This window comes from Trypanosoma theileri, assembly GCF_002087225.1.
Source record: "Trypanosoma theileri isolate Edinburgh chromosome Unknown TM35_Tth_15_V1, whole genome shotgun sequence".
NCBI classification, from domain to species: Eukaryota; Euglenozoa; class Kinetoplastea; order Trypanosomatida; family Trypanosomatidae; genus Trypanosoma; species Trypanosoma theileri.
In genome coordinates, this window is record NW_021639857.1 from 160,436 (window position 1) to 174,879 (window position 14,444).

At 37.7% G+C, this 14,444-nt stretch overlaps 6 protein-coding genes across 6 annotated transcripts; 3 read left to right on the forward strand and 3 right to left on the reverse strand.

Moving 5' to 3' along the window:
- Window positions 1-407: 407 nt before the first annotated feature.
- TM35_000151660 (uncharacterized protein) lies at window positions 408-2,438 on the forward strand (the record flags this gene model as incomplete). Its single annotated transcript, XM_029025818.1, has 1 exon — window positions 408-2,438. The coding sequence occupies one exon, from the start codon at window positions 408-410 to the stop codon at window positions 2,436-2,438; it is 2,031 nt and encodes a 676-aa protein (XP_028882801.1).
- A 361-nt stretch (window positions 2,439-2,799) lies between these two features.
- TM35_000151670 (uncharacterized protein) lies at window positions 2,800-6,609 on the forward strand (the record flags this gene model as incomplete). The annotated part of the gene is made up of 1 exon (XM_029025819.1): window positions 2,800-6,609. One exon carries the CDS (start codon window positions 2,800-2,802, stop codon window positions 6,607-6,609), a length of 3,810 nt encoding a protein of 1,269 aa, XP_028882802.1.
- Window positions 6,610-6,895: 286 nt separating this feature from the next.
- On the forward strand, window positions 6,896-9,403 carry TM35_000151680 (putative DNAJ-domain protein; the record flags this gene model as incomplete). Its single annotated transcript, XM_029025820.1, has 1 exon — window positions 6,896-9,403. One exon carries the CDS (start codon window positions 6,896-6,898, stop codon window positions 9,401-9,403), a length of 2,508 nt encoding a protein of 835 aa, XP_028882803.1.
- A 679-nt stretch (window positions 9,404-10,082) lies between these two features.
- Window positions 10,083-11,174, reverse strand: TM35_000151690 (uncharacterized protein; the record flags this gene model as incomplete). Its single annotated transcript, XM_029025821.1, has 1 exon — window positions 10,083-11,174. One exon carries the CDS (start codon window positions 11,172-11,174, stop codon window positions 10,083-10,085), a length of 1,092 nt encoding a protein of 363 aa, XP_028882804.1.
- A 760-nt stretch (window positions 11,175-11,934) lies between these two features.
- Window positions 11,935-12,801, reverse strand: TM35_000151700 (uncharacterized protein; the record flags this gene model as incomplete). The annotated part of the gene is made up of 1 exon (XM_029025822.1): window positions 11,935-12,801. The coding sequence occupies one exon, from the start codon at window positions 12,799-12,801 to the stop codon at window positions 11,935-11,937; it is 867 nt and encodes a 288-aa protein (XP_028882805.1).
- Window positions 12,802-13,382: 581 nt separating this feature from the next.
- TM35_000151710 (uncharacterized protein) lies at window positions 13,383-14,402 on the reverse strand (the record flags this gene model as incomplete). Its single annotated transcript, XM_029025823.1, has 1 exon — window positions 13,383-14,402. One exon carries the CDS (start codon window positions 14,400-14,402, stop codon window positions 13,383-13,385), a length of 1,020 nt encoding a protein of 339 aa, XP_028882806.1.
- Window positions 14,403-14,444: the final 42 nt, after the last annotated feature.

Genomic DNA, 14,444 nt, shown 5'->3' on the forward strand with positions numbered 1-14,444 from the left:
AAAAAAAAAAAAAAAAAAAAAAAAGAAAGAATGAGACGAGAGAAACATTTATGTCCTCTCTACAGGGGGTGAAGAGTTAAAATAAATAAATAAATATATATATATATATTTATGTATAAACAATACGTGCAACAGAAACAGAAACAGAAAAAAAAAATATGAGTGAGGGTGCTGTATTAATGTCTTCTTTGAATGGGTGAAAATGTGAAAACCCCAAAAAAACAGAAGGGAAATAGGAAGATAATGAATTGAATTTTTCACTATTTTTATAGGAATAATTGTTTTTGTTTTGTTCTTCTCTTTGTTTTTTTTTATTATTTTGGTTTTCCCTTTTCTTTTTTTTTTCTCTCTCTCTCTATTTATTCTCAGTGAAGGCATTTCCAAATCTCCCACCCTTCAACACGTGTATGTGGAAACATGAGGAATGGGATCAATTCGGATATCACAGAGAAGAAGCTATACAATACTTGCAGGAACTCTTTCAATCAAAACAATACAATCGTTGTGTTGTCTTGGTAGAGTGTTTATTAACCGATGAGAGTTTAAAAAACTCTTTCATATCTTGTGAACTTCTTCATATTTTAGTGATAAGTCTTCTACGTACAGAACGTCTTTTTCAAGCCAATAAGGCCTTGGATCATTTACGGGATCTTATTGAATATAATAAAGAATTTACACAAGATGATAGAGAGAAGTGGCGATCTCGTTATGTGGAGGATAAAAGAGAAGCTTCAGAGTATGAAGATCATCTTTTAAAAGCTCATTCCACCTTTATTAAATCTTCTAACACTTCCTCTTTAAACTGTGAAGATAAAAAAGAAACGTTTACTCTTTCTACACAGCAAACTCCTCTTTCTCTTCTTGTAGAGAGAAAACCTCGACGTGATTTATGTGGAGATGCCCACTCTCTGTTGGAATCTACTCATCAATTTCTTTTACAACAGTTGATGAGAAGGAATAACTCTTTACATATCTCCTCTACCACCCCTGTAGTAGTATCAGAGGAATGGAAAAGAAAAAATAAAAGGAAAGCGTATTTTTTAAAAAAGAAAAAGAATATTGTAGGGGATGAACGTGTGGAACTCCATTGTATGGAGAAAGCTTTAGAAGTTTTAATGGAGTATAAACCTTTCAATAAAGCTGAAGAAATAATGTTATTTAAAAGTATTGGTTCTTTAGCATTAGAGTATGCAGAGAGGTTATTGCGAGCAGGGACAGTTGTTAAAGCTATTCTTCCTCATACCGCAGAGAATCTTTATTTGGCATTAGAAACCATGGAACGTTATTTACATGAACTTCCCGAACCATTTCCTTCCTTTACACACTCACAACTTAAACTGGTACGACTTTTAATTATTATCGGTTCAGAAAATTTTACTCCTTTTATAGGAAGAAATCAATTTCTTGATCATGCATTTCAAATGGTGGAAGAACTTTTTGATGAGTTAATGGAAATCGCTCCATCAATTCATATAGAGAGGGATGTGATGTTAAGAGAAGTTTGGAATTCCATTCACGCTCGTCTTTTGGCTAGTATATTGGAAACAAAAGGAAATATTCTCACAGCACAGAATCAACACCAGGCAGCAGTAGAAGCATTTAAACAAAGTATTGATAAATATAATATCGCTGTTACTACTACTACTAGTATTAATACTTCTGAGTATAAGGATATATATTCTTATTATGATGAATATTTTAAGGATGATAATAACTATTATTCTTATATGGATAATGTTCCTTTTAGGATTAGACTTCAAGTAAAACTTGCAGAGGCACTATCCAATAGTGGACACCATGTGGAATCTCTAGAGTTACTTTCCTCTTTAAGATCTAGTTTAGATACATCATTTAAACATATTACTTCAGGTCCTATGGCTCTTATCATGTTTACTCAAGGAAATACATTTAGTGGGTGTAATCGTCTAGAAGAAGCACGTCAATCGTATGAGATGGTGTTAGCGTATTTACACAAGAGTAAAGATGATCTCTTGCAAGCAGTTGTTATGGATAGATTGGCAATCTTATCACTTTGGTGTGGAAATCATAAACTCTCTGTGGAGTATTATCGTCATGCTCTTCGATTACGTCGTCGTAGTGTTGGGGAATTTCATTTAGATACCGCCATATCTCATATAAATTTAAGTGAGTCACTTTTTTTACTTTATCAATATAAGGAAGCGGAAAAACATGCGGATGATTGTATGCGGTTGGTAAAAGATTTATACACAGGTGTCTTTGCTCGTCAATTATATGGTTATCATAATATCTTCACATTTGAGAAAAGGAATAGACAAGTAGGAAGATTCCTTTCTCTTCGTTATGATGGACCTTCTTCTCTGGAGACTAGAGGAGAGGCGAGTTTATATCTACAGCATCCACTGTATACCGCAGCAGCCCGATGTAAATCGGAGTGTATTAAACGTCGCTTAAAATAAAGTACAATTATATATATATATAGAGAAAAAAAAGGATGAGAGATGTTACCTTAGAGTTGCTCTAGGTGTACTTGTAGGTGTAGGTGTATGTGTAAGAGATTGTTTTTTTTTTTTCGTTGGTTGGTTGTGGATTCCAGAGAAATATTGGGGTATTATCGTTTTCTTTGTATTATTATTATTACTACTTGCTTTGCTGTGTAGGCTTTCTCTACTCTGCCAATAACATGATTATCTAATGATATAGTGGTTTAGTAACCACATCTGTTTATTATTATTATTTTATTATTATTATTATTATTATTTTCCATCTCTCTCTCTCTCTCTCTCTATCCTTTAGGTGTAGTTTATTATCATTTCCATCATGCTAACAAATTTCAACTTTGGTGTAGATATTGGAAAAGATGAACGGGAGGCATTTCACGATAAACTGCATGTTTTCACTGCAGCTCATGAAAAAATGTTGTTAGAACTTCAACAGGCATTTAATCGCCGATGGGATCCAATGGTGTGGGATATACATAGTGATACGATCCATTTACTCCTTGGTACCACCGCAGCCCAGCGATGTCAACAAGACATATCCATTGCCGATACTCTTGGACGTACACAACTTCATAATAAACTTTTTTATCGTCTTACACTTTGTTTTGCAAGTCTTGTAATGGAAATGGATGGATTAGCAAATGAGGCAATTGATATATTCATTCCACCATTAGCCATGTTTGGAGATGATAGTTGTCGAATAGAAGGTATTACAGATGAGGAAGCTCAACAAGGAGTAGGTTATCTCTTGGGATGTTTACAAGATATATGGAATTGGCTTCAACGAGTACGAAAAGTAATATTTCATACAATTCAACAATTAGCTTCTTTATATTCTCCATTACGTGAAGAAGATCATTATAGACCTTTTACACATGTTCGTTTTCCACTGGTTTGGCGTTCCTTAACAGATCTTTTTGCGGCCGTTGTGAGTTTAGAAGAAGTACTTCAAACCCATGAAACACTTCGTCATGGTCTTTCTATTTATCGTAAACTTCTTGCACAGGTTTCTAGAAATCAAGATCGATTTGAATATGATGAAATGACGATGGAATTATTTTGTAGACTTTTAAGTAAAATTGAGTGTGAATTATTAGATGATGGAATCTTACATCGTCTTATTATGCAACCCTTTGATAGGGAGGAAAACTCTATACAGGTAATGGTAACAAGGAATAAAAGGTTTTGTATGGAATTTACCGATTTATTGGATGAATTAATTACTACGGTAGAGGAAACAGTAGGAACAACACGAGAAGGGAATGCTCGTCAACGTTATTTAGGTATTTTAGGAATGTATTATTTACATCTTCATTTATTTTCACAAACTTTAAATGATAATAATAATAATAATATACGTCGTGATTTATGTAAACGTGTATTTCGTCTTCATCATAAAATGCCTGTTATTTATATAAGAGGTATGCATCTCTTTAGACCTGCGGCTTGGATGGCTCGTCGAGTACCGGTGGAATTAAATCGAATTCTTCAAGATCCTAATAAGGAAGGAATGTCTGCTATTAAAGAAGCTTGTCAAGAAAGTAGTTCTGTATTTATTCCTCATCTTAATAGACTAACAACACTTGTTAGTGCTTGGTTAACGGAAATGGAATCTACTGTACCGGCAGATTCTTTACATTATCAATCTTTTTTACAAACAATGACTTTACTTTTACAACGTGGTGTACTTCTTTCTCAACATCTTCAACGACTTATTATTAATCATATCTCTTTACATAATTGTGCGGATGTGGCTATTTCCTTACAACAAGTAGATGGTATAGCGCATGGAATTGAATTACTTATGATGATTCGTGCTGCTTATCATGCTAAAAGTGGTATATTAGCCAATGCCTATAATTCTCTTATTCGTACCATTACATATGGAATGGAACAACATCTTTATGATATTTATCAACAATTAGGTGATATTATTCAAAAAAGTAAAGAAGATGTAACGGATCAATATAGTGCTATTGCAGAAGCTATTGCTCTTTTACATAAACCACAAACACCAGAAAATTTAGTTTCTCTTGATCTTGTTCTTAGTATAGCACTTCATAGACGTGAAATGAGTGGAAGTGTTCTTCATATTATTACCCCAAAACAAACAGAAGATATTTTTACCGCCTTTGCTCATCTTAATCGTGTGATTTCGTATCAAATGACTCTTCAAACGGCTACGGATTGTGATTTTCTCTATTGGCAAAGAGAAACCTTTTATCCACTCTTTTTTGATCGAATTTATCAAAAACCACTTAAAGCTGAATATTTACCGTATCTTCTTATGGCTATGCATGATTGTCGACCAACGATTCTTTCTTCTAAACATGTGAAGGATTCTGTAAAGTTATTAGATAATTATATCTCCTATATAAAGAAATGTTTTTCCAAATCTCTTATTGAACCACTTTGTACAGATGTTGAAAATGATTTACGTCTTTCTACACATTCTGTTGTTCTTGGACAACCTTTTCGTAAAATTGAATTAGAAACATCTTCACTGTTATCATCAGGAGCACGTGATTTGGCACGTTTTACTCGTTTAGTACCTCTTCGTTTCTTTAATGAATGGCTTCATATTGCTACTCAAGTAGAAAATTATCTGAATACTCAATTTTATAATCTTAATGCTTTAATGGCAAATGATTGGAAAACATATGAAGAAATGCGTATATTAGCCTTAGAAAAATATGGACTTATAATATGTGATGGTCATTTACCAGGAAGTATAGTAGATCAAGGATTAGATGTACTTGTCATTACAGAAAATATTCAAGTATTTGTTGCTAATTATACCTATAATATGAATGAACAATTATTTATACAACGTCCATCCGCTACGGAATCTAAACATTTACATACCTTACATATTCGTCATATTGCCAATTCTATTCGAACACATGGTACAGGAATAATGAATACAACTGTTAATTATGTTTATAAGTGTATATTAAAAAAACTTGCTATTCTTTCACAATTTTTATATGATGATCATGTGAAATCAAGACTTATAAAAGATGCAAAATTATTTCAAGCTCAGAAAGAAGAACTTAAAGGTGAATATCCACTTTCACGAGCAGAAAAATTTATTCGAGAAATGCGAAAACTTGGACTTGCCGATGATGGACAAACATTTTTAGAAAAGTTTCGTCATCTCGTTTCTGAAATTGGAAATGCATTGGGTTATATGCGAATGATGCGTAGTGGTGGACTTCGTGCGGTTGCCGATGCGGCCGTATTTGTTCCTTCTATTGATAATGCCGTTCGTCTAGAACGTGTGATTGACCCGGAGGCTATTGGAACCGATGAGGATGAAGAAGAAGGAGAAGAAGAAAATGAGAATGAGGGGAATAAGGGGGGTAACCGTAATCATAATAATCATAAGGGCAATCATAGTAATATATATGAACCCAAACAATTACAACCACAAGGTGTAATAGAAGGAGAGGGGGAAGAAGGAGAAGGGGATAAAGATAAAGATGAAACACAGGCTCCACTATGTACAGTAGAAGCTGTACGTATTGTAGATCGTGTTATTCAAAATATGCGAAAGAAATTATCAGAAGGTTCAGAGTATTTTCGTATGCTTCTTGAAGCCATTATAAGACGACTTAAGAATGCAGAAAAGTATAATCATCTAAAGAATTTTCATATGATTATACCACCCATTTGTGTTTTACATGTAGAAATGATGATACGTGAAAAGGAACAACTTGTAAAAAAGAATAAAGATGGTCTTTTCACAGATGATGGTTTTGTTCTTGGTTGTTCATTTCTTATTAAACTTTTTGGTATTTCAGAGGCATTTGAATCTCTTCATTGGTTTAAGAGTGTTCGGAAACATTATGAAGCTCGTCTTCTCGCCATGCAGCAAGGTATTGCAGAACGTGATAAGGAGGCAAAGGAACGAAAAAAGTCAAAGAAGAAACTCACACCATATGAAGATGAGGAAATAAATAATATGCATCTCACTGCCACTATGGTAGATTATGCGATTCGGGAGTATACCGCACTGGAGGAGGCATTTGTATCGAGTAAAGTATTTTTTCACTTTACACTTCCAGAGGAAGGTGAAGAGGAAGAAGATGAAGAGGAGGAAGAAGAAAATGAAAGAGAAGAAAAGTGAAAAAAAAAAAAAAAATGAAAAAAAAAAGTAGTGGGGAATGATGATGATCACCTTTATTGTGTTTATTCCTCTTAGTTAGTTAGTTATTCTTTTGACCCTTCTGTGTTTTCCCTTTTCTTTTCTTTTTTTTTTTCCGTTTCTTCTTCCTGTTCTCCTCTCTCTCTCTATCTCTCTATCCCATCTCATTACTATTATTTATTTCTCTCTATCTCTCTCTCTCTATCTCTCTCTCTCTCTTTATTTATATATATCTAATTAGCGGGTACAGTGGCTGGGTGTTGGGAATATGCTTGCCCAGACTCCCTGGCGGCGGGCCATGACTCCCCGCATCGCCCTGCACACATTAGGACTCACCGCCTCCTCCGATCTCTCCCACGCACGTGTGAAGAAGGCGTACATCGCCCAGACTCTGCAGTGCCACCCGGATTTACACCCAGACGACCCTCACGCCACTGAAAAGTTCCGGCGTCTCTCAGAGGCACTTCGGGTCGCTCTTAAATCTATTGAAATGCGAATGGCATCAACTTCATCATCATCATTATCGGGAAAAGGAAGAACTGGTAGTAGTGGTGGAGTTACTTTAGATGATTCACAAAGTGTGTTGGAGGCACTTCGACATGCCATTACCACTTATCACAAATTTAGAGATGCAACAGGAAATAATAAAGAAAATGAATCGAAAGTGGAATCATCTGATTCTTTTTTATCCCATTCATTAGAGTATGTTTCTTCTGTGTGTCAGAGAGAATCTACGGCAATGCGTCGTGTGGAACAATTTTGTAATGAACTTCCAGAAGTTCTTTGTGGAAAATCATGTGTTCTCTTTGAGGCTGTAGCTTTCTTTAATGCGAGATATGTAGAGGCCATGTCTCGCTGTGTATTAAGATTTTCAAAAAATCTTCCTATAATTGTTAATCGTATAGTAAAAGGACGTAAGAAATATGTACGTTATATACATAATAAGGCTAACTCTGGTGTTGGAACAGGTAATCGTCCTCGCCAACAACGCATTGAAGAAATGGCAATGAAACCACTTGTTCTTGTTGGGGCACTTTTATTTGATCAAGAACCAGATTTTAAAGCCAAAACCAATTCTTCACAGTCTCTCAATAATAATGATAATAATAAAGAGGAGGAGGAGGAGGAGGGGGAGGAATCATCTCATTTTTACGATACAAATCAAAGTACATGTGGAGCTATCTCTCGAAAAGATATAAAAATATGTGAGGAATTAACATGTACAATTTACCCTTCTGATTCTATAGGTAATATTACAGAAAAAATGGGCAAGTGGGAAGCTGCAAGCTATGAACGTTTACAATTAGAACTTGCAATGGTAGATACAACATCTTTAATTTCTGGTATGTTAGATCTTAATGAACACTGTTTAGCGGTAATGCATCATTTACATCTTCCCAAGGAAACTTCTGTAAAAGTTTCCCTAACACTTCAAAAACTGGTATGCAGTTTATGTTACCATTGTGATGAAAAAACACAAGAGAATGAAAATCATTTTAAAAATGATGCCTCTATAGAAGAAATGGAAGAAAAAGAAGAAGAAGGAATTTCTTATGGAATTTCTCGTTGTCGTTATCTTGCCAAAGCCACTGCACCTTATATTGAGGGAAATATTACCATAATGTGGGATAAACAAACATCCTTGGTAGAAAATACAGAAGAAATTGCAGTAGGAGATGAAAAGGATATCATGTACAAGTGTAGAAAAAATATAGAGAAGGAAAAAGATTATATAGTTGTTCGTCACATGTCTTGTTGTACTGCAGAAATGATTCGTTTTGCAGTTTCTATAAAGTTATCTAAAGATTTTGGTGAATTTCTGGGAAGTTTAGTAGCTGCATTGGAAATGGTACTTGAACAGGCTCATACCGCAGCCTCCATATTGTCTAAACTTTTAGAATTGAGAGAATTAGTAGTTAATGAAGAATTTATTCCATCCAAGAATATCAATAATGAGAATGAGAATGAGAATGAGGAAAAGGATATAACCAATAAATCCAGCATTCCATTGCAAAATAATGTCTATAATAAGGATGAATCGTGTAACACGGAAAATAAAGAAGCAAATAAGGATGATAATAATAATGGTGATAATGATAATGAAGAAGAAGAAGAAATGGAATATAAATACCGTGGACCTATTCACTGTTTCCCTCGTATATTTTCTATGGATACTACACAAGAATATATTTTCTGGCAAAATTTATATAAAAATCGTATCTATTTAGCCCTACATGCTCCTGCTATGAATGCTATAAATGTTTATTACAATTGTTTACCATACAAACCACATTTACATGCCACTCATTATGGTGATAAAAATAAAGAAAATGAAGAAATTTTTGGAGGATGGATTGGTGAAGCTAAAGATGGAACAGATAATGTTGTAATAACTAAACGAGAATTTGAAAATAACTCTTCCTTTAAAGAATGGTTAGAGGAAGTAGTAGAACAATCTTCATTAAATAAAGAATGTCATCGAATTATAAGTGAAGCTGGTGTTGGTTACATTACAAGAGACCCTACACTTCCATTACCCCAATATCTTTCTTTTGTAAAAGTTTTTTGTATGGCAACAGCTGTACGTGGGGTATTGGAACGGAATGCAGGTAAAACCCGCACCGCAACTCCAGAGGATACGGGTTTTATTATTGTTGTGGGAACAGAGTGTGATGTACGTGATGGGGGACATTTTATCGTCCCATGGTGGATGGATCCATCGGTCTTGTTGGCACTTTTGCAAGAGAATTCTGGGAGTCTGGCACTTCTTGATTGAAAATAAAAAATAAAAAAAAAGAAGAGGAGGTTACCCACCTCTAAAAAAAAAAAAAAAAACCACTTTTGTTTTCTCTCTGTATTTCTTTTTTGAAGTTTTCCCAATGGACTTATCTCTTTCTTCTTTTTTTTCGCTTTTACCATAAAAAAGGCAAGGAAATGAAATGAAAAACACTCCAAGCTTAAGGGGGGAAATGACATCCTCGACCGACGAGGAGGCCTCCCCGACCGGAAAACAGCCAAGTGGGGATTAAGGTACTCCGCTAAATAAAATAACGATTTCCAATGGTTGAAGGTATTGTTGTGGATATTGTTGAACCTGTCTTACTTCAATGGAATGTACAAGAAAGAAGAAAGAGTACAGAAAGAAGATGAGAATAAAACAGAATAAAACAAATCAAACATCAAAGAAAAAAAAAAAAGACAGAAACACAACACATGACACAAACATTGAACCATCACTCATATCGAGTTTGATTAAAGAAACAAAGCACAAAATCCCAATGAGCCTTTCAGATGAAAGTAAAGCAATTAAAGAGTACGACCATCAGAAATAAAAAAGCAAAAGAAATACACAACAATGTGTCTCTTACGGTCGAACCAAGCAAAATTATAAATATACTTATGTATGTATTACTTATTATTTTCTTATCCTCACAAAGTAATCCAACACTACAAAATCAGCATACAAGAATACAGGCCAATGTAACCACAATCAGTAGTGGTACACGCACCCACACAGAACTGATGATGCTGCTGTCTGAAGTCTCAGGAGAAGTTGTGGAGTTTGTTGTGGTTGATTCTGTATTTTCTGCATCACCTTCTTCTTGGGTACTTGTTGACTCACTTTCTGCAGCAGGAGTGCCGTTCTGTTCACGCTGAGTGGTTGTTGACGCTTCTCTACCACTCGGGGAAACCTCAGGTGGAGGAGGTGGAATAGGGCCAGAACCACGATTAATAGCGACAGTAGGAGCACCTCCAACATGGAGGAGAGTTTGATTCACACCGGGATAATCGGTAACGGGATCAGCAGGTGCAACTTTTGGATCTACACCGGGAAATTTCGGTTGACCATCTGCAGTATTCGAAACAGGCGTCGCAGGATGAACAGTAACACGATCGTCATGTTTCGCACGCGGATAAGTAGCACCAGGCACACCTGCTTGTTCTCCCTGAGAAACGGGAACATCATTAATTGTAGGAGGAACACCATTGGGATATCCAGGAACAGCAGCAGCATCAGGACCAACTGGGGTATGATTACGATTACCAACAGTAACGGGACGTGACAGAAGAGATGCTTTACTAGTGTCGGTCACACCGGATGGGGAAACACCACTTTCAGGCAGTTGAACTTTTTCATCGGTCTTAAGCACAAGAACAGCATCACGTTTGTCCTTAAGAGCTCCACCATGAGAGTCAATAACGCCAGGATACATCGATGTTGCAGTGGGAACACCAGAAGCAACATCACTACCCGGACCCATCGTAGTAGCATCAGCACCGGGAACACAAGCACCATTCTTATCCACTTTGCCAGGACAATTCTTCAAAGCATTATCCCCAACAGTGTGAGACCCACGTGGTTCAGAGAGCTTAGCACCAGGAACACTGACCCCAGTACCAGGCACAACAAGGTCTTGAAAGGGTTTTTGACGGCCAGCGTGATCCTTAGTGGAAGGTTGAGTGGCAGCTGGAGCAGACACACACCCATAGGCGCAGCACAACATGAGAACCAGTAAACACACCACGTGGCGCATCATTTTCCCCATAGTCAAAATAGTGATAGTGGGTTTAGCTTAAAAGCAGTGGAGTGGATAAAAGAAAAACAGTATGAGAGATGAAAAAATGTAATCCAAACACAGTAACACATAAAAAAAAACAATAATGTAAAAATAAAAACTAAACCAGTTACAGAAAACAATACAGCAAAGTAAACTTAGTAAGAATACGAAAAAAAAAAAAGCCAATCGTCATACGATACAGGGCACAATACACAACGAATCAGCAAACCATAAGCAAACAAACAAACAAATATTAATCATTATCCCACTTTACCCAGTAAAAAGAGAAATATACACCAACTATGGGTGTAAGTCTATATGTGTAAGTATATACGCAATTATAAATATAAATTCATATGTTATTATTATTTCATTTCCCACTGCAAAAAGCAGTTCATCATCATCATCGCTGTGCAAGCCCAGGCACACACAGAGAGTCTCCAAGAACACACACACACAATACCCCATGGCTCTAGTTTATATATTAAATTACTGTACACACACACATCTGTGTGTACTAGCAAGAGATGTATACCGTCAGTGAACAGAACAGCCCAGTTTTCTATACATACACACACAACAGTAAAAGCAAGTAATGGAATTAATAAGTAAAAAAAAAGAAATTCGAATTAAAAGAGAAAGCTGGTAAACAGATTATTAGTTTATTCACCCATGGGGTGGATGCACGCAATTATGATTATGTTAGTTTAACCATTATTATTATTTGTCCTCAGATGAGTCCCACTGTTCAGTACACAGTGGCAGAGAACAACACAGCCACAATCAACAGCGGTGCTGCAGTGTGCATCCACACAGGACTGATACTGCTGTCAGCATTACCCTTGTTCTGTACAGTGGAAGCGATGTTGCTGATCTCTGCGTTGGGTACAGGAGATGATGTTGTGGTCGTTGGTGCTTCAGTGGTAGTGTTCTCGGTGCTCGGCGTAGTAGTGGAAGTGGTTTCGTGTGAGTCTGAAGTGACAGTCGTATCTACAGCTGGAGGAGATGGTTGCTGGGTAAGTGCAGAGTCGCCAGGTGTAGTGTTATCAGCTGTGTTGCTCTGTGCTCCTTGATCACTTTCAGCAGTACCATTAGACCCCGGAGATTGGCTTTGCGTTGTCGTGGCACCAGTATCTGGTTTCTGTCCTGTAGTACGAACATCTTCTGATGCACCCAATTGCGATACTCTACTTTCCTGATCCAAGGTAGCCGATTCTTGCGATTTATCTTGTTCTGGATTCGTGACGGCAACATCAGGTGATACCTCATTCACCGGATGCGTGGCTTCTGCCTCACCTCCGACTCCGTGTTGACGGCCTTGTTGGATTTCTATATTTACACCCTCAGGCGTTCCGGGCGCCGTCTCTTGGTTTACTTTGGGATAACTCTTGGTGGATGGCTTCGAAAGGTTAATTATTTTGTGGTGATCATCCACAGCAGGGTGATACCCTGTAACAGTTGAAAAAACACCACCACTACTACTACTACTCTTGATAGCTTTACTCATTACCCCCTCTGTGTGTTCAGTAGTAGCAGCAGCCGTCATGGTATACCCGCAGGTGCAGCACAGCACAACGGCCAACACAGACATCACACGGCGCATCATCATCATCATTCCTTTTCTTTTTCTTGTTGTCTTCCTTGTCACTTGAGTTCACAGGTCTATGCAGAGAGTGTGGAAGAGAGGGAAAGGGAGAGAGAGAAAGAGAGTGGATACAGGACACAAATACTCACAGTGAGAGAGAGAAGCAGCTGCAACAGCAGAGTAAAGTAGTAGAAAAGGAATAGTTCCTTTGCAAGATGATGCAAACCCCCCAAAAACAGTATATACAGAAAAAAAAAGTGCACAAATCCAAAACAACAAGGTCAAATCCCAATACCCCAGTTGTACAACATTGTGGGTTCAGCAATCGCAGGTATAAACGTATTTGTGATATGTATATGTGTGGTCAGTGAGCAGATGAGCACAGGGCCTGCGCACGCAACCAAAAACGAGAAAACAAACGAGCGTGGGAGAGAAAAAAAAAAAGTGCGAAAAAAAAAGGAGGTTCAATACAATTAAAATGAACCCCCAAATGTGTAGTAAATTATTTTATTTGACCACGAAAGTAGCACATATATACTGGCGAAATTATTATTATAAGTTTCTTTATAACTGGTTCATTTCAATCAAACGAATCCCCTCAGTACACCGTTTTACAATACCAACGCAGCCACAATCAGCAGAGGTGCGGCAGTGCGCATCCACAGAGGACTGATACTGCTGCTATCAGCATTGGCACTGTTCTGCTCGGTGGGTGCAATAGTGCTGATCTCTGCATCGGTTGAAGGAGTTGGAGTGGTGGATGGTGCTTCTGTGGTAGTGTTCTCGGGACTTGACGGAGTAGTGGTCGTTGAATCAGCATTGCTATTTTCTTGTGGGGCTGATGGTGTAGTTGCATCTTCTGCCGCTGGAGGAGATTGCTGGTTAGCTGTATTCTCGTTTGTGGTACTGCTCTCCGCTGCAGGAGGTTCTTGGTTAGGATTAGAGTTAACAGGTGTACTGTTACCCCCATTGCTATTCGAAGCTTCTTGATCACCTTGTGTGACTGGCGACGTAGTGTCCGCGTCACCACTTCCAGTTGGCCTGTTATTATTGGGCTTCATAACGTTGGGATCGTAGAGACCCGAAAATACACTATCAGCACGAGCCTTGCAAAGCTTTTTGTAAGCCTCACACGCAGGCCCAGTTTTGTTTGTCTCGCATGGGCGTTCCACAGTGTTATCAGCGCGATGTAAATGTGGTTCTTCCGTGGACATACACACGACCTCCACAACAGGACTGGGTTGGGAAGTGGTTTCAGCAGCAGCGGCAACAGGAGTGTCTACTCCCTCAGGGCGTTTAACCTCCGGAGATGGAGCAGAATCACCTTTTTGGTTCCGCAAGTCTCCAGTGGTTTCTTCGTTTGGATGAGTCTCTGGTTGTAATCGTTCTGGAGTCTGAAGGGGCGCTGTAACCTTTTGCTTATTCAGCTCTTGTTGCTTCAGCAGTTCTTTCTCCTTTTGCTTTTTGTCCCACTCCTCCTTAAGAAGAGCAGTGTCATAACTTCCATAAAATTCAGCCATCACCGCCTTTGGCTGTCCAGCAGCAGTAGTAGCAGCAGCCGCCATGGTATACCCGCAGGCGAAGCACAGCAGAACAGCCAACACACACATCACACGGTTCATCTTCATCATCGTGAGAGAAAAAATAGTTTGTTTAACGTAAAAACACTGATC